Source organism: Dermacentor silvarum, chromosome 2 (genome assembly GCF_013339745.2).
Source record: "Dermacentor silvarum isolate Dsil-2018 chromosome 2, BIME_Dsil_1.4, whole genome shotgun sequence".
Classification (NCBI taxonomy): Eukaryota; Metazoa; Arthropoda; class Arachnida; order Ixodida; family Ixodidae; genus Dermacentor; species Dermacentor silvarum.
Window position 1 is genome coordinate 125,619,696 of NC_051155.1, and position 20,561 is coordinate 125,640,256.

The window sequence follows — 20,561 nt, forward strand, 5'->3', positions numbered from 1 at the left end:
GCGCGCGACTCATCCGGGTTCTTTGGTGTGTCGCGGGAAGCGAAAGGGAAGGAACGGGTGTTGGAGCGTGCTCCGTTGGGCATCCCTCGCCTCAGATCAGTCTCCCCGTCCGAATGGGAAGACCGCGCGTCACCAGATGTTCGAACTCTTCTTCATTATAAGCGAAGAGCATTGTAGAGATTGTCTGCTTGCCAAACCCTTTCATAATTGCTATTTTTACACTTAGCATTTGTAGATATTGTTGCAGGAAGAAAGCAGGCCCACGAGTGTAGAAGAACGTATATTTACAAGCGAAGTATGTGGTGTTCAGGCAACGGCCAGTCTTCGTCTTCCTCTCGTTCGCGTCACCTTCTTCTTTCCCTTCACCGTAACATCACCCTCCCGGTGTGGTTAGCTCCGTCCCGGTGCAGGTTATGGAGCGTCGCTTAATGGGAGGACATCGGTCTTGAGCCTGGAACATCGCTGGTGACGTTGGGAAGCATTGAAGGCTGACCGACTGGGGCGATCTCGTATGCCACGTCGGACAGTTGTAAGATCTGGTATGGACCAGAATAACGGGAAAGTAGTTTTTCCGACAAGCCGACGCGACGTGAAGGCGTCCAGAGAAGGACAAGGGAACCAGGTGAAAAATGGTGGTCTCGGTGCCGAAAGTCGTAGCGTCGTTTTTGAGAAGCTTGCGAGACTGTGAGGCGATGACGGGCGACCTCTCGGGCCTGGGCGGTTAAGGCAATAGCATCGCGAGCGCAACCAGTGCTGGGTGATTGTACTGCGGAAGGTAGCAACGTGTCGAAGGGCAAGGTGGGGTCGCGGCCATACAAAGGGTAAAATGGGGAGAATCCGGCAGTATCGTGACGGGACGAGTTGTATGCGAAAGTGATGTACGGTAAAGCGACGTCCCAGTCGCGGTGGTCGTCGGAAACGTACAGGGCCAGCATTTCGGTCAGTGTGCGGTTGAGTCGTCCGGTGAGGCAGTTCGTTTGAGGGTGGTATGCGGTAGCGAGCTGGTGTTCTGTAGAACAGGAGCGGAGCAGATCATCGACGACCTTCGAGAGAAAGTAGCGGCCGCGGTCCGTAGAGTAACTGGCGAGGGGCGCCGTGGTGCAGGATGACGTGGTTTAGTAGGAAGTCGGAGACATCTGTAGCGCAGCTGGTTGGCATCGCTCGTGTAATGACATGTCTCGTGGCATAATCTGTTGTTACAGCAATTCATTTGTTTCCTTTCATAGAAATAGGAAAGGGGCCAAGGAGGTCGAGGCCCACACGGAAGAAGGGCTCTGTAGGGATATAAATTGGTTGAAGCAAACCAGCAGGAGGCATAGCAGGCGTCTTACGGCGCTGACACAGGTCGCAAGAAGTGACATAACGGCGCACAGAGCGATAAATGCTGGGCCATAAGAAGCGGCGCCGCAGGCGGTCGTAAGTGTGAGTGATGCCCAGATGTCCAGCAGTAGGAGCGTCGTGAAGTTGCTGAAGCACGGCCAGTCGAAGGTGCTTTGGAACGACTAGGAGGAGCTCCGGGCCATCAGGACGAACGCTACGACGGTATAAAGTTCCATCGCGCAAGGTGAACATCCGCAGAGACGGGTCATTAGGGGAGGAGCTTAGGCGTTACATAAGTGTTCGAATAACAGGATCTTGGCGCTGCTCGTCGCCAATATGGAGAAAACCGGAGAGGGACAGAATACTGATGTCCGCGTTTGCATCGGTATCGTCCGGTTGATCCACGGGATTGCGGGACAGGCAGTCAGCGTCTTTATGCAGGCGCCCTGACTTATACGCAATAGAAAATGTATATCCTTGTAGACGCAATGCCCAACGTGCAAGTCGTCCAGTTGGGTCCTTCAAAGAGGAGAGCCAGTAGAGGGCGTGATGATCGGTTACGACGCAGAAGCTCCGACCGAAAAGGTACGGCCGAAATTTCGCGACCGCCCATACGAGCACGAGACATTCCCTCTCAGTGATGGAGTAATTTTGCTCGGGCGTGGAAAGAAGGCGGCTGGCGTAAGCGATGACACGGTCGTGGCCCTGTTGACGTTGAGCGAGGACAGCGCCGATGCCATAACCACTCGCGTCAGTTCGTACTTCATTAGGCGCAGAAGGGTCAAAGTGTGACAGCATCGTGGAGGTTGTAAGCCGCTCGATCAGGGTAGAGAAGGCTTGCTCCTGCAGTGGTCCCCAAGAGAAAGAGACATCTTTCTTAAGAAGGTTAGTGAGAGGGCGAGCGATGTCGGCAAATTGTTTCACAAATCGTCGGAAATAAGAGCATGAGCCCAGAAAACTACGGACATCGTTTGTTGAACAAGGTACAGGAAAATTGCGCACGGCGTGTACTGCTGAGGCGTTGCTGGTTGTGTCGGTTGATCTGCCATTGTGGCGGCAGGTAGATGACGTCCGCTGCGAAGTTCCGTGATTTTACCCAGCACCTTCCACCAAAATGTTGCAGGAAGAAAGCAGGTACCACGAGTGTAGAAGAATGTATATTTACAAGTGAAGTATATGGCGTTCAGGCAACGGCCAGAGTCTTCGTCTTCCTCTCGTTCGCGTCACCTTCTTCTTTCCTTTCACCGTAACAATATTTGCCAAGATAATCACGTATGCTTCATGTAGTCCTTGATTATACAATATCTGCATGAATAATGGCATCTATACTGAATCAAATGCCTATTCATAATCTATGAAAGTCATATAAAGAGGCTAGTTGTATTCGGTAGATTTCTCAAATGCCTAATTTTTTACAGGGGTGTGATCTATTGTGGAATACCACTTTCTGTAGTCGGCCCGTTCTCTTGGTTGTCTGAAGTCATCGGTGGTCTCATTGTATTGGTAATTATTTTGGTGAAAGTTTTATACAATACCGAAAGCAAGTTAATGGGCCTATAATTTTTAAATCCTTTAATCTCTCCCTTCCTTTGGATTGCTATAATGTTGGCATTCTTTCAATTCTCTGGAACGCTTGAACTCGCGAGGCATTGCGTATAAGGGGCCGTGTGCCTTTCCAACTAATATATATTGTCACGAGTCAACACGAACAAGAGACCACACGTTGAACAAGACGGCGGAGCAGCTTCAGAATCACCAGCACAAAGACATCTTCTTCGTCTTCGAATACCCTGTCCTACTACTCAGAGTCAGTTAATGCACATACTGTCATCGTCGTTTAAACGTCTATAGATAGAGTGCGCGCCAATATATATATATATATATATATATATATATGCTGCCCCTGCCGCCTTTCCCCTGTATATGTCAACCAATGACATGCAGTACCTCTAGTCAACGATAATGCAAGAATGCAGGGGAGACTCCACAAGTGCGTGACCCGACAGTCCTTCATCCATCCGCTCTTCAAGAAATAGTTCCGGAACAAATATGTCACCAGCACGAAGTGAAGAAGTCGTTGGTGTTCAGAAGCTATTTGCTCGCCGTGGACTTGCATCTCCCGCACGAACTTGCATGTACGTAAGGAAGATCTATGCGTGATCTATGTGTAAGGAAGAAGGCGAGAGGTCACCAGACAAACGAGTCGTTTGAAAAGGGAACAAGTATTGATATGGCCCAGTTCAACAAGCTCGTCCCCGACTACCAGCGCCTACCCCCTTTATTTTTCAGAGGAAGCTGTGTTCAAATTGTACCCGTGAATGCTGAACAGACTGATAGATTCCTTCACAGGCGTATCACTCATTCGTCATGCGGAAATTGCTTCCACAGTAGGGCGAGGAATTTTGAGGCAATGCCGCTGCTGCGGAATGCGAAGGGGGTGCTACGAATGCGAAGAACAAGAAAGAAAAGGGCGATTGTACACAAGGATATTCGCTGGCGCAAATATATTTGTTTTCCTGTGAGGGACACCTAATTGCCGTGTGTTCCACCACATGTCGCTAACTATAGATGAACTTCTACAGCCTGATTCAAATGATTTTGATGACAGACACGACAGCTAAGAGTGTTCAGAATTTCAATTATTTACACACATGCCAGGCTTAAGATGCTACGCGTAGCATCTCATTATCTCATTAATTTTCAAAAAACCACCATTATTGAAATTAACCAATTAAGGAAATAGAATTTATTTTACGGCATTGAAATAGGTTGAAACAAATGAAGCTTCACGTTTATAAAAGTCTGTTATAAACCTGAAACGTGGCCATTTATTTATTACCTTACGCATATCGACCACTCATCAATATATTGTCTTCCACTTATGCTTCCAAGATTGGGTGACGGTTTAATGTTCACTCGACGCACCGGAGGTTTGCTGATTTGTTTCACCTAATGTTTAGTAGAGTTAGACCTTTGCTACGTCCACCTATTACGATTTCAGTTAAGCATGATTACGTAAAAAGAACACCTATATAGGACTTATCTGAACATTTTTCTGGAAAAATTCACCAGTGCTCCACTGAACTTGAATTTTACGCAGTAGTTGTTTTACGCGTTGGTGAGTCCGGCGTCTGGTTCATTCTGATTCCTGATTGAAAAAAAGTTGTCGCAGTTTGACCTGAAAGGCGAAGCATCAATTGCGATAGCAAATTTGTAGAGAGCTATACGGAGTAATGATATTACCTTTATCAGCTGTATAAACTTGGACATGCAGCAGCACCGGCAACACGCAGAACTGTTGTCGACGCCGTCGGCGTTTTGCCCGCGTTCGCACAAAATGCGTGCGGCGTTGGTGACTGTTGCCGGAGCCTCTGATATAAATAGGCACTTGGTGGCGCAGCTAAACGTCGCCTCCCTTCCCTCGCCCTCCCCCACGGTCTCTCGCGCGTCGGAAGAAGGCGCGTTTGCTCTACATATATGGTGATTGTAAAGGAGGAAAGAGACGCCTACTTCTGCAGCCCTTAAGGGAGCACGGCGCAGAACGCGCGTTTGTTCTCCGCCGTGCGTTCAATCCCCGTGAAAGCGCGCGCCCCTCGCGCACTTTCACTCGCACATACAGCGTTCGGCGCGCGGCGACGATTTCATCTCCATTGACGTCATACGGAACCTCACGGCGACGGCGACGCCGACGGCAGAAATCTGCTTTTGAGTGTCCATATAATTGCTATCGCAATAAAAATATCAACTCAGTGCTGATTTTAGTAATTACAGTATTGACTATCAAGAATAATGTTTTTCACTTTTGACTTCCTGTGTCCACGTCAGCACTCTTTTCACAAGCTGCAATCTCTTGCAAGGCACATTTCCTAATTCTATTGGTATTGTTTATAGGCTGCATTGCTAACCTTCCAACACTCGAGACGAACAGGGAAAGCGAGAGCAAGACATTTATCCGAGACCTTTATTGAAAACAAAAACTTCACAACATGGCTGGCGGCTCCTTGCATAGAAAGTTCTTTTAGCTCTGTGCTTTCCACTCCTTTGTTGTGCTCATCTTCATAAAGTTTTAATGTAGATTTCCTCCTCTTACACAACGAATTTTTAAGCTATCGCTAAAGCCAAACACAAATCTGTTTTGCTACATGCTACTTTGGAAATGTACATTTGCTCTGTATGATACACTTGTATATTGACGTGTGCGAATGAGTATGCAAAATAAAAGTGTTATTTCAGTTATGAATGATTTCGTGTTAAATATAATAATGCTTCCACCGCCTTGCAACGCTTTTGTAGCTTCCTTACTGAACACGCTTCTTTTATAGAGGTTGAAAAGATGCAAATTCATTTACGGTGCGCATCGCAGAACACTAGAAACCTCGCGTAATTCTTTTTTTTTCTTCTACAACACACACAGCACTTAATGCACATTCGAGAAAGATGGATCTGGTGAACGCGAAATGCATCATTTATTATCGGCTGATTGAACAGCCACTTTAAACACTCATATCTTGTCTCTAGAATTGCGCGCGACGAGTCAGAATGGCTCATCCTGGGCCATACACTCTAGCGACAAGAGCCGCTATTCTGGACAATCCGCCATTTTCTTCGAGGAGTGACGTAGGCGTGACGCTTACAAAATGGCGCCGATAGCCCCGATTTGCTTGCGTAACGTGACGCAAATTTGACGTTTCGCCTAAGAAACTGTAATGTAGGCATTGGACCAAGCGTTATTTATAAAGCAAAACAGTTTTCCTCCCCAGTAAAAATAAAGCAGCTAGCTCAAAGCGTACGATTATTCCATCAAAATCGTTTTTCGCTTCCATCTTCTGCATGCGCACAAGCTGTCGTGTGCTTCATAAGCTAGGATGCGTGTCCCCGGGTAACGGATTGAGTCATGATATATTGGCGCCCACGCGCTTGCTTTCTAGGTTGAGACAACATACAAGGTCGATCCACATAGGTCGCGAAGCTTCGGGCGAAAAGCGGTTCATCACCAACTGTCACCGACATCAGAAAGGGTGGTTATGGGAGCAGCGATTGAAGCGGGACTATGTTTGGAGGGGAATAAACACTGGGAAAGAAAAAGCGTTGTTTGATTAAAGCGAGACGCAGTTAGATCCATTCAATGAAAATAAAATTCCTAATCCGTTTTACATACGCATGGCGAGAAAAGAAGATACAACTCTATTTTACTTGATCATTATTAATAAATGCCTTTTTTCAGCGCCCACCGTGAGAGCGCCCATCGATAGCGGCGGGCGTTGACGCCACTATCACTTGCAATGCAATGCAGCTCTTCGAGTGCGTGGAAAGGCTCGCTCGTAAAGTTCACCTATTACAGTACGCCCCCCTCACATCTTGTGTTGTTTTGCATGTCGACGTTTGTCTGAACTAGGTAACGCGGGTAGTTTTATTGTTTCTTAACCTGTGCAGTCAAAAGTAGTGAGTTGCGACTGTAAGATACTTGTTTACTTTAGTTGTTTCCGTACGACAGCGCTGGCCGACGGGCTTGGCGTCCTACGAAAGGACGAGCACTCTACGCAATCTACACCCAAAGCGTTCGTCCGCCTCCAAAGAAAGTATGTTCTGTGCAGCGATGCGATTTCGACACCCGTACGGCTGACCTTTTCCTGCATCGCTTTTCGCGCTGAAAGCTCGGAACGCCCATAAAGTCGAATGGCGGGGCATTTGAATATACAACCCTAATGGCAGGCCTCCGAAAACTAATTTCGCGCCTATGAGAACAAAGTGACGTCACTTCTGTTTTTAACGGATATGACGTCAACGTATTTTTTCTTCCGCCGGAAGCGTTCCCTCCTCACACAGATGGCGCTAAGCCCCATGAACCGCCGATAAGCCGCCATGTTTTGAACGTATGGGCTTCTATGGAAGCTTCGCTACCAGGTGTACTTACCTTGCAACATACGCGACCTACCAGTGATGATGAGCGCACGCTCTAGGCCGCGTTATCGCTATCTCGTGAAACGCAAGTGATTCAGTCCGACTCATCTGGCTGTGAAGCGGCCGAATATCATCGATATCTTTGCGCACGCCACAGGTATCCGCTTGCGCGACGCCAGCGCCGGCGCTGCCATCTCTTGTTCACTGCGCTGCTTACTCGCACCGCAAGAGGAAACTTCAAGGCGCCGCCTTGCCTACATTTCTTTTTCTAAATGAAAATGTCGCCGTTGTCATAGCCGTTGATGACGCGAAAAGTAATTATATCGATTACAATACAAACGCAATAATGAAAAGTGCAAAATGCCGCAGAAAGTTTGCTAGTTTCAACCAATATTATCTCAAATAAACGTGTTTTTAATAAAAATGATGGTTCGAAATACAAATGCCAACACCACCTGAGAGCGATGCAAATGCTATGAGCACGCGTTGTGAACTAAAATATTTTCATGGCCCCAAATGACAGGGAAAATGCGGCGATACGCAGGCCTCTCGACTGCCATTGCATATGGCCGCTCATTACGATAATTCGCGCGGCTCGTCGCACCACAAATTATGGCGGAAAATCTCTGCAATGGCAGCCCAGCGCAACGTCACGCAACGTCAAATTGACGTTTACGAAACGGCCCTTCCTTTGACGCTGTTCCCGGGATATTCCTTCAGCCAATCAACAAGCTGAGATGCCGGCTATCTTGGAACGCCACCACATATTCGCGAAATTGCAGATGCATTGGACGGGTTTCAGCACGCTACCATGCACTTTCTTTTTAAAGCGCTAAAGTCGCAATATAGGTGCCAAGGACCAAAAGAAGTATTAGTCGATAAAATTTGCAGCTCCACGTCACGTTTCGTCATTCGGAGGAAAACGCAGAATTGCATTTTGCAAAACTTCCGTTTCCCGACACAAATTTAAAAACACGTGACCTCTCGAGAGCCAATGAGAGAGTCAACATGGCGGATAATGGCTGCCGTGCAGCCGCCATGCGTGTCAAGAATATAGCCTAAGGCCAGCGTATTAGTGGCGGAAGAGTATAGCAAAAATCATTCGTATGACATGTCCAGTAGGATGGCATTGCTAGTCACGATGCATTCAAAAGTATCCCTCAGAGAAGGCTACTCTGTAGGAATCGGGGCAGTGGTAACGAGCGAGAACCTCCATTGCGCAACCAGATCCAGGCACCACTCGTGTCTTCTTGCTAAACTTGTTCCAGAAGTGGACACCGTAGCTGGCGTTTGTCGCTCTGAGCACCGCTGGCGCCTTCCTGGGATCGAACAAGTCATGCCACTTTTGCCACGGAACAACGAAAAACGCCGACTCATTATTGAACTTGACAAGGCGAGAAAATTCAGCGTCTGAAGGCAGCCGCGACATCAACGAAGGCCCGCAAATGGTCCACAAACGAGGTTTGTACACGCGTGCGCACTCATCGATAAGCGCTCCGAGCACGGGGTGCTGCTCGTCGAAGAATAGAATACCGTTAGCTAAGCGGTCGCTCACATGCGCGGACTGGTAGAAAACGCTATTCCTTATTCCTTTCAATGATTTCATCACAATCACATCCGTGTCCAAATATACACCGCCGTGCTTCCAAAGTACGACGTAGCGCAGAAAGTCACTGAGATGTTCGACTTTGTAAGGGCTTTCATGTAACGCTCCTCCTATGGCGTGCAACGGTTCCAGCGGAGTCCCCGCGAGTTCCAAGCTCACATTTAGACCAGCGGACCGAAAATTGGGAAATTTCGAAAGTAAGCGATGGTAAGGACAGTCAGAGGAGCTGATGTTTCCGGTAGAAAGGAGATGCACCGTGTAGTCGCCGTTGTTCCGGCAGGCTGACTCAATGCTGCAGGCTTCTCTGGGGCCAAGTTTCCGTTTATATGATGTTTCGAGGAACCATATGTGGTCTTGGTCACGGTTCATGGAATCTGCGGAAGGAAAAAAAAAACATTAAAGCAGAGGGCCAATCTAATCTACTATTCTCCTAAATACATCATATGCCCCAGATTCAACAATACGTTGAAGCTCAGACCCGCTTTATTTACGAAGCAAGTCTTGGTACTCGTGCAGCCTGCGACTGCTTCCGGCTTTCTCTGTACACGATTTTACCTTCTCTTTCCAAGGGACGAATGAAGCGTACCTCTACCGGACGCAAATATTTGATATATCCTAGCAGGATTCCCAGCTGTGTCACATTCAAGCTCTTCGTTTTGCGCAAACCCACAGGAAGCATATTACGCAACGCCATTGATTTCGCTCAATAGGTAGGGCGGTTTAGTGTGAAAGCTGTTTCATTCGCATTCCGCAAAGTGGTGTCAACCTCTCAATCCACATGGTTTACCTACAGTAGGGAAGACGAGATGCCTTCTTTATACTCGATTACACTCATAAGTATGTTAACACACAAATAAACATCAGGCAGAAAGCTCATCGAGGGGTGGCCTAATCACTTTGTAATTGAATTATTAAACCCAAAGTGTCTCAGCCCTGGCACTAGACCATCTCAAATTTTTCCTACAACGATCGTGAAAGGGAGAGATTAATAAATGAAAGGCTGGGAGGTTAACCAGCAATGATTTTGGTTGGTTGCATTGCACTTCGATACAAGGGGAGGCACAGGTTAAGAGAAGCATACTTGCTACTTATCGTACTGCATTAGCTATTTCAACTATATATTTTTCCGAAAGAAACTTTCCAATCACGTGAATTTTTACGTATGCATAAAACTAGGTCACGAAGCAGAATAATTTTCTGCAATATATCTATGGGTTAATTTATATATATCTGGTTTGATTTCCCCCCTTACGTTGACTTTAAATCAAGGCAAATATGCAAAATTGTAATGATAACAAAATCGCTTCGTTTCCTGAGAATTCTGAAATTTGCTTGAGTGTCCTGGAAAGCACAATTTGTAATAGTAATGGCTTTGTAGAGGTGTTTTATTGTGGTCACAACTTTACTTCAGAATAGCCGCCGTTTCGTATTGGCTTAGGGGTGTTTCCTGCGTCTCCTAAGCCCTGAGGCGCATGATCGAATCTCGGCCGCAGCTGCCGAGATTGCAAAGAGGCGAAAGACAGAAACATCCGTGTACTGTGCATTGGATGCAAGTTAACGAATCCCTGGTGGTCAGAATTATTTCAGTGTCCCCCGCTACCGCGTGCCTCATAATCAGAATGTAGTTTTGTCCCGTGACATCCCACAATATATTTTTAATTAAACCTTTCTTTACAATATTGGCACATGAGCCACAATTTGCGAAATATTCAATTTTTTTCTGCAGGCCTTACGCAATTGTATTTTCAAAGCGTTACCATATGACATGACACATTTCATAGAATGTTTTATTTGTCTACGCAGAAAGTTCGTTTCAGTTCAAACTTTGTTTGAAGTGAGATCATCTTGAAGTTGGCGTTCTCATCAAGTGTTGTATTATCTTGTGTAGGCACAAAAAAAACGTAGATATTCTATTTCCACGCCTGGGGTGCTCACCACAGAATGCCCAAAATACCCAAATGCATTAGGTTAATCTGTAATCATCACCATTAAAATCAGCCTATATTTTACGTCCACTGCAGGACGAACGCCTCTCTCTGCGATCTCCAATTACCCCTGTCTTCCGCTAGCGTATTCCAAACTGTGCCTGCAAATTTCCTAACTTCATCATCCCATCTGGTTTTCTGCCGACCTCGTCTGCGCTTCCCTTCTCTTGGTATCTATTCTGTAACCCTAATGGTCCACCGGTTATCCATCCTACGCATTGCATGGCCAGCCGAGCTCCATTTCTTCCACTTAATAGATGGATGGATGTAAAACTTCAATGAAAGTCCTGAGGTACGCGACTCAGCGCGCAGCGGGCCGCTCCCACGTTGGGACAGTCAGGCCATGCCCGACCGCCGCATCGTGGGCCCTCTGGACAGCCCATAGTTGCGCACCGGCATCGGTACTCTTGATAGCGGAGAGCCACTTGTCCTCATTTATTTGTTTCGTGCCTCGTAACGAGGGGCAACGCCAGAGCATATGGTCTAAGCTAGCGAAGTCATTGCAGTGCCTGCAAGAACTACTGGCATAAGTGTCGGGATAAAGCTTCTGTAATAAAGCCGGGCTGGGATACGAGCCTGTTTGCAATAATCTGAAGGTCAATGGCTGCGCTCTATTTAACTTCTTGTGAGGAAGGGGAAAGTCTCTCCTGTCGAGATAAAAGTGCTGCATAATTTCATTATGTGTTGTCGGTTGATCTCTGTTCTCCACCACTGCTGGCCGGCCGGGGAGTTCTCCATGGTCGCGGAAAGCGAGACCTCGCGCCTTGGAGTGGGCCAGCTCGTTGAGGTTTGTGGGGCCTCCCATGATGGATCCCATGTGAGCGGGGAACCACGTGAGAGTGTGGGTGGCGATGAATTTGCCGTCGAGGATGCGACAGGCTTCCTTACACGCGGCGCCAACTCTGAAGGCGCGGATGGCTGCCCTGGAGTCGCTGAAGATGTTAGCATGTTTCTCGTCCAGGAGGGCCAAGGCAATGGCCACTTGCTCGGCCGCACATGACGACGTTCTTCGTACCGAAGCTGCGTTAACGGTCGAACCCCTGTGGTTGAGGGACACTACTGCGAAATTTTTGCTGTCGCCATATCGGGCCGTGTCAACGAAGCAGCTGCCACCAGGGAGTTCTGTCGCCTGGCGTAGGAGTGCCACGGCCCTGGCCTTCCTTCTTTCCACGTTGCGCTGGGCATGCATATTGCGTGGGGCGGGGGATATGATGATGTGGTCTTTCTGCTCTTTCGGAAGGCCCTGGTAGGAATCTTCGACCTTAGCCGGGGGGACGCCCATCTCTGTTAGGAGTCGTCTGGCCGCCGTGGTGCCAGAGAGTCTGAGAATCTGTGCCCTTTCTTGTGCTTCTGCAATTTCTTCCAGTGTAATATGAATGCCCTACTGCAGAAGTTGGTCGGTGCGTGTGTAGTTTGGTAGCCCGAGCGCGCTCTTGATCCCCCTCCTTACCATGGCATTTAGCTTGTCTCGCTCGGCCCTCTTCCAGACGTGCATGGCCGCTACGTACGTGAAATGGCATAACAAGAAAGCGTGGACTAGCTTTATCAGATTCTGTTCACTCAGGCCTCTCCTTCTGTTAGCTACCCGCTTGATTAGACCGATGGCACTATCCGTCTTCTTTGATAGTTTCTGAATGGTGATGCTATTTGTGCCCGCCCCTTCGAGTGTCATTCCCAAGATTCTAATGGATGCGACTTTGGGAATCGGATCTCCGCACTTGATCTAGAGATTAATGTCGATTTCGGTGGGGGGTTTCCAGTTCTGTGGCTTGCGGCCCTTTCTAGTGGGGCTGTAGAGAATGAGTTCCGATTTCTTTGGGGAGCACCGGAGTCCCGTGTCCGTTAGAAAGTTCTCTGTAGTGTCGACAGCTTCCTGGAAAGCGGCTTCGACTTGTCCGTCACTGCCTCCCGCGCACCAGACAGTGATGTCGTCCGCGTAGATCGTGTGATAGATGCCCTGGATCTTGCCTAGGTATCTCGAGAGGTAGACCATTGCGATGTTGAAGAGAAGCGGTGAGATTACTCACCCCTGGGGGGTGCCTCTTCCGCTCAGATCCGTTTTCTCTGATTCCACATCTCCAGGCCTGAGGATGGCGCATCGTTGGCTCAAGAAAGACTTGATGAAGGCATGGAAGGACGAGCGCAGGTCGAGTTTGCAGATGGCGTCGAGAACGAACTCGTGACGGATGTTATCAAAGGCCTTCTCCAGGTCTAAACCAAGGATGGCTCTCGTGTCCCGAGTGCAGCGTTCCAGGATTTGGATCTTGATAAGCTTCATGGCGTCCTGGGTGGAGAGGCCTGGCCTGAAACCTATCATGTTGTGAGGGAAAAGGTCGTTGGTCTCGATATACTCGGCAATTCTGTTATGAATGGCATGTTCGGCCACCTTCCCTACACATGACGTCAGTGAGATGGGGCGGAGGTTGTCCAAGCTCGGCGGTTTACCAGGCTTTGGGATGAGTATGACTTTCGCCACTTTCCATTGTTCCGGTACAATTCCCTCCTCCCAAATGCGATTTATCTCATAAGTGAGAAACTCGACCGATTCATCCTCTAGGTTTCTGAGAGCCTTGTTGTTAATGTGATCCGGGCCGGGTGCCGACCTACCATTGAGGTCGTGTAGGGCGCTGCGGATTTCACTGACTTGGAAAGGCGCGTCCAGCGCGGAGTTCGGCTTCCCTTTGTAGGCTGGGTATGCCGCCTCATCACCCACAGTTTTGAGCGGCAGGTACTTCTTAGCTAGCGTCTCCAGCACTTCTTCTTCCGAAGACAACTTCTTGGCTTCGTGTAGCGCTTTAGCGAGGACACTTTTCTGGTTTGATTTGGTGCCAGAGTCGTCGAGCAAGTGTTTCAGAAGATGCCACTTCCCTCCCGTGCGCATCTGCCCGTCGATTGAATTGCAAATTTCGTCCCATTGCGGTCTAGACAGGGCTTGGCAGTGCTCGTCTATCTGTTGATGTGGGCTATCTTTTTCCTGAGCTTGCGATTCAAGCGTTGGCTTTTCCACCTCTCGAGGATTGATTGCTTGGCCTCGAATAGGTGTGCTAGCCTGCTGTCAATTTTGTCTGTCTGCAGATCCGTTTCTATGATTTTGGTGGTGGAGCAGACATCTTGCAGAATTAGTTCAGACCACTGGACGAGGCTCTCGGGCTTTTCTCCACGGGCGGCGCGGGCCTTGCGAACCTCACGGAATTTGTCCCAATCAGGGACCGAGAAGGCCTTTTTAGGGGCGAAGCTCCTTAGGGTGTGGGTCTGTCCATCCTCTGTAGTATGTAGTAGTAGTTGTCGTAGTCGTCGCAGTAGGTAGCCACGTCTACTTTTATGAAAAAAAAATTCCGAAAGTTGTGTCCGTAGCGCGGAATCGAACCAGGGACCCCTCGCTTCCGAACGCGCGGCGCTAACCACTACGCCACGAAGCTTTTTTTTTCTTTATTGCCGGTCTTTGGCACACACAGAAATACATAAATTCACAGAGAATCACAAAACAGAATCAGAATCACAATATTCGTTAAATACGACCGCTCAACTTGTGCGGACGCGTACACGCTAAAATTGTCTCATCGTCAGTAATAATTCCACCCGAGGCAACCATTCTGGGATACATTCTAGCAACTTTTGTTCTTCCACAAAGTCCCTTATGCTTTCTTTAAAATACTGGCGAGCCGCTCTTGCGTCGAGATCAGCGTGCCTTACTGTCATTCTGCATTTCCAAATGCTATGCAGGGCCATGAGCATTACCATATCGAATGGGGTGCCGTCATCACTTTCTATTGGCAAGTAGCGAATGCCATACGCATCGAGGGGGAATTCTTTTTTATTGTGCGCTGGAGCATATCCCAAAGAAAAACAGCATCCCAACAATCCACACACGGAAACACGCACCACGATGACAATAAATACCCAACATTAACGAAAGACTGCGCGTTTCTAACGCGTTTGTGCTAGCGCGTTACGGCCCGTCTAAGAAGCTGGTGTAAGACGCTGTGGCCTCTCCGCCTTACCCCCGTATTCATAAACGCTCCTCGACTTGAACTTGACTTGTCACCGCCTTGGGCACCGCGGTCGAAACGCGTTGAAGGCGGTGGCAAGTCAAGTTCAAGTCGAGGAGCGTTTATGAATACGGGGGTTATACTCTCTCAGCAGTCATGTGATGGCGTTGGCAAACGCGGTGCACGTTCCGGCATGTGTAAACGGCTGCGTAAGACGCTGTGGCCTCTCCCCCTTACTAGAGAGTACTGCACGTTTCTAACGCGTTTGTGCTAGCGTTCCCTTAAGCGGGAGATGGTGCAATTATAATGAAGGGCGCTGTTATAAAATAGGAATGACGTCACATATGGCGCGTGTCATTGGTGGAAGTCGATCGTTCGATTTAGTGCGGCGAGACTGGGCGAATTACACGGAAGATTCACGGTTTACCGATGATTCCCTCCGGAGCTTCGCCCACTCATCATCATTCACCCCGTGGATATGCGGTGTTTTTTTTTTTCTTTTCTGCTCCACTTGTAGGCTGATGGCCGTGATGTAATGATCGCTACCGAGGTCTATGAGCATATTAGACCACACGGTTGAGCCAGCGTTTTTAACAACGGCGAGATCCGGGACAGAGTCTGTGGCCGGCGATTTCAACGCCCCCTTTCACGCTTGGAACTACCCGCACGGCACGGTCAAGGGCAGAAGCCTGTGGCAGGAGGCGGGAGATGCGGGACTCTCTCTATTGACGGACCCAGCCTTTCCCACCAGACGCGGCACCTCCTCGACCAGGGATGGATGGATGAATGGATGGATAAAAACTTTATTCATCTATTTAAATGTGGTTGGGCCCCTATATGTCCGCGAGCCCCCTGGCCGACATCTCTAGGCAGGCCCGTTCCACCAGCCAGAGCTGGTCATCCGAGCAAGTGGCCCGAAGAGCGGCCTCCCACGTGGAAAAGGAAGGGTTGGGAATAGGTTGCACCGCCATGGGCTTGGGGCAGCTCCACAAACAGTGGAAAAGATCTGCCCAGGCCAGCTGCCAAGCGCCTCGGGCAGAAACTCGCCGGAGAGTTTCCGGTGAGTTTCGTTGCCCTAGTAATGATGGTTTTGAAACATTGTCTGTGATCGCTCTTTTATACCTAACGCTCTGTGATCGCGTTAGGTATAAAAATGCTGGAGATGTCGGATTGACTTGGGATGACTTCGACTAGGGAGGTCTCCGTCTTGCTAGGCCGGACCCCTAGATCGTGTGCGACGAAAGTGAACTTGCTGCTGACTAATGTACAGATTCCTCTGCCGTCCCCACGGAGAGCAAGAGCTTTGTATCCCTGGAGTGAAACCTGATTAGTCATCGTTTCTTGCAATGTGTTGTCTTGCAGTTGCGGAACCACACGTGAAAATCAATAAAAATTGGCGGCGCATCCATCATTTGGAGATTGGCGACGGTAGTTGCGATTAACAATACTTATTTTGGGGGTTGTGCTATTGTGCTATGATGATTATAATAATACAAGTAACGAGACAGAAACAGAGTTGTGATATTTACAAGAGCAGAGTGACTCGTTTGCGGTCACGCGCGATTAACCAATTTATGGTCCTTCCGGTCAAGAGCCATTAACATGTGGCTTTTCTTTGCGAGTGCGAATAAACTGCTGCAGGGTGCATCTTTTTATGGTGGAATCCCCTGCAGTTCCACTGCCAAATCCTAAATTGAGTGTGTGGCCCAATCCTTGCTGTATAGAGCGCCTTCCGGCGTTGCTACTAGGGTCTCGAAGGAGGGAGGTCCGGGGACGTGCAGTGGTGGCGGCGAAGGCACCGACGCGCCATCCGGCAAGAAAACGGGACGTACGCAGGTCGACGACCTGATGTCCATTTCCTGCACCTCGCACTCTATTTCTGGCATTTTGTTTTCCAAGCATTGAATTTTGACGTTTTGCGCGTGTATCTTCTGATCAACTACCAAAAGTCACTGATCCACTGCAGAGAGCCGTTCGCTAATCTTCTGGGTCTCGAAGCAGATGTAATTCAACATTTCTCTAATTTCCGACTTGACTTTAGCCTGTACATTTTCGGGAATGTTGTGTACGGCCTTTCTTTTGGCTGGGTTTCCCGGGTGGCTCGCCTCCACGCACATGGGAACGTCTGCAGGTTGGTGAGAGGGGGTCCCCGAGTAGATTGAACTAGCGACTGGAACAGAGTGAGGTTGATTAGCCATGGGAACTTCTGCGGGTTGGGGAGAGGGGGTCCGCGAGGGGGTCGAAGTACAGATTGGAACGGGGTGAGCTTGATTAGTCTTTCTGAGCTCTGCTATTTCGGCTCGCATTGACTCGAATATGCTGCGCATCTGGGCATTTTCTTTCCTAAGCTGAGCTATTTCAGACGAACCATGCTCTGGTGCCGCGCCCCCCGTTACCTTTTCGGCAGGTCACCCTCCGCTCCGCGCCCTGTCCGCCCAGGTGGCGCCTTGTTTCCCAGTACCGGCTGGCTCCTCGAACCGGACCCTCTTCTGTGGGCCACGGGAGCGGCCCCGGGATCTGGACCTGGAACGGCTCCTGGACCTGGACCTGGAATGGCTCCTGGACCTCGAGCGGCTTCTCGAGCGGGAGCGCCTGCTCGAAGGTCTAGCCGGTTCGCTGCCGGCACTTGTTTGTGCTGGTGACGGGTCTCGATTCGTGGATTCCGCATTTATTTCCCTTCTCCTCCGTCGAACGATGTACGGGGGTTGGAATCTTTGCTTGCAAATCTTGTCCGCTGTGGCGTGTGGGCCCCCGCAGAGGCCGCAAGTAGGCGAGCAGCTGTGGTTTTCGTCGGGGTTGTTGACCGCACATTTCCTGCATAATTTGTCCTCCGGCGTTGGGCAGACGTCGGCTCTGTGGCCTAGTCTACCGCAGGCATAGCAGCAGTCGTGCTGCCTGAGGTACAAGGAGCACTTGACTAGCGCCGAGCCGTAGAAAACGAAGTTGGGTAAACCTGTAGCCGTCGAAAACGATGACTACCGTTGTGCTATTCTTGATTTGCTTGGCTCCCAGGGCTAAGGGATATCTCTCGTTGAGAATGCTTCTCTCCAGGTCTCCCTGGCTCTCCGACACATCAATTTGCCGTATGACACCCTTGCACGTGACGTGCGGCGTGGCTTCGTAAGTGCTGAGTTCGTACTCTTTCATTCCCAGGGTCATACAATTCATCTTTAGATAAGCATTTCCATTATTGCGAGATGCGGTGCTGAGGACGATGACGTTTTGTGTTGCGTTGGGGCAGACGCTGTCGTGGCTAGCTTGCTCAGACGTGAGTCCTGCCGCGGCGGCGACGGCCCGACCACTTAATGTCAACTAGAATATCGGCTATCCCGGTTTGTTCTCTGATCCGCAACGCTCTCTTCCTGTCTCTTAACGTTAGTCCTAAGATTTTTCGTTCCATTGTTCTTTGTGCGATTCTTAACTTATTCTCGAGCTTCTTTGTTAACCTCCAAGTTTCTGCACCATGTGTTAGCACCGGTAGAACGCAATGATTGCACACGTTTCTTTTCAACGACAGTGGTAAGCTCCCAGTCAGGACTTGGAAATGCCTGCCGTATGCACTTCAACCCAATTTTATTCTTCTGTAAATTTCTTTCTCGTGGTCAGGGTGCCCTGTGAGTAATTGACCTAGATAAACGTACTCATTTACAGACTCTAGATGTTGACTGGCGATCCTGAATTCTTGTTCCTTTGCCAGGCTATTGAACATTATCTTTGTCTTCTGGATATTCATCGTCAACCCAATTATTACACTTTCTCGATTAAGGTCCTCAATCATTTGCTGTAATTTGTCTCCATTGTTGCTGAATAGGACAATGTCATCTGCAAACCGTAGGTTGCTGAGATATTCGCCGTTGATCCTTACTCCTAAGCCTTCCCAGTCTAAGAGCTTGAACACTTCTTCTAAGCATGCAGTGAATAGCATTGGAGAGATTGTGTCTCCTTGCCTGACTCCTTTCTTGATAGGTAACTTTCTACTTTTCTTGTGGAGAACCAAGGCAGCTGTGGAATCCTTGTAGATGTTTGCTAAGATATTCACGTATGCCTCCTGTACTCCTTGATTACGCAATGCCTCTATGACTGCTGGTATCTCTACTGAATCAAATGACTTTCATAATCTATGAAAGCCACATAGAGAGGTTGATTGTACAGATTTCTCGATTACCTGACTGATGACATGATATGATCCATCGTAGAATATCCCTTCCTGAAGAGAGCCTGTTCTCTTAGTTGGCTGAAATCAAGTGTTGCCCTGATTCTATTGGAAAATATATTGGTGAATATTTTATACAATACTGAAAGCAAGCTAATGGGTCTTGAATTTTTCAATTCTTTAATGTCTCCCTTCTAAAGATTAATTTATAATAAACAGACGTATATCTATTTCTATATTTCTCTGTTAACGCTCATTTCGTGTTCCAAATGCTCATTAGCAATCAGGGCGACTTCTCATCTTTTCTATCATCTTTTCTCTCTACATAAGTAAGCAACCGGCGCCATTAGCGGGCGATGCGCTTTCAACGACAGCACATCGCCTTCGGTGAAGCGGTAGGCTAGAACACAGCAGTTCGCGCCGCCTCCTCAGCTGTAATTTTAGAATAACTATATATCTTTCCCCCGAAGTGAATTGTTGACGCTTGTGGGCGGCCACTATGTCAGCACCATTCAGTGACAAGGTGAAAAGCTAGGGGAAAGTAAAGAAAGGGCTTTGCTCGCCATGGCGGAGGCGAAGGAATTAACATAAGACCTATTGCATCGAAGCTGGGAAGCAAGTCCCGGTGAACATTTGCTCGGTATAAGAGGCGTTACTGGAAAGGTTCGATCGCTGTCTGGTTCATAGGCGACATCAAGCACTGTGTTAGTTCGCTATACAATTTTCCCACACCTTAACCTGCCTACATGCATTCCAAAGTTAGAACCATAGTAGCTATCCTTTCAGCAAGTATATTTGCCCTTGTAAGGACACTCAAACCGGTTTTTTATCACATTTATTTTGTGCAAGCATTAAAATAAATATACTGTGTGTGATATAGTGGTTTAGCACCGAAACGTTTTCACATGCAGGAACGGACATGCACAGATGTGCCTTCTTGTGTCCGTATGAAAAAAAAGGCCAGATTTGGCTCCTTGCCAAATATAGTGTCCTTTTTAATATCTTGACATACGACATGAGTTTTTTATGTGTATACACTCTACACTTGCCATTTGGTAGAGTCTTGTTGTACCACTTCGCACTGAATAAGGGATACCTTGTAGATTGTGTCGGTGTACCTAAAATGAATGAATGAATGAAAAAAAAGTTATAAGTTTCTTTTGTCATTACGACGTTTGCGCAAAGGCGAGGATATGGTAACTTCCTGTCTCCGTGTGAAAAGAAAAGGTCGGAAGTCTTGCTAAATGTAGTGCACTTTTAAATATATTGACATATGACATGAGTTTTTTAAGTGTATGCACTCTATACTTGCCATTTGGTAGAGTCTTGTTGTACCACTTCGCACTGAATAACGGAGACCTTGTAGACTGTGTCGGTGTACCTGAAATAAATGAATGAATGAAAAAAGTTATAATTTTCTTTTGTCATCGCGCCGTTTGCGTAAAGGCGAGGATATGGTAACTTCCTGTGTCCGTGTGAAAAAAAAAAATAAAAAAGGCCAGAAGTCACTCCTTGCCAACGTAGTGCACTTTTAGACATCTTGACATATGACATGAGTTTTTTAAGTTTATACACTCTAAACTTGCCATTTTGTAGAGTCTTGTTGT

The 20,561-nt window shown here is 48.2% G+C and overlaps 1 protein-coding gene across 1 annotated transcript in view; it reads right to left on the minus strand.

Annotated features, from left to right (window-relative positions):
• The window catches only part of LOC125943522 (uncharacterized), a 1,494,167-nt gene that overhangs the window by 407,995 nt on the left and 1,065,611 nt on the right, over positions 1 to 20,561 (minus strand). The window contains exons 7-8 of the mRNA XM_049662881.1: positions 20,314 to 20,335; positions 19,998 to 20,050 (exon numbers count right to left, since the gene is read on the minus strand). Of these exons, the coding sequence (XP_049518838.1) occupies positions 19,998 to 20,050; positions 20,314 to 20,335 (75 nt within the window). The remainder of the gene's footprint in view (positions 1 to 19,997; positions 20,051 to 20,313; positions 20,336 to 20,561) is intronic.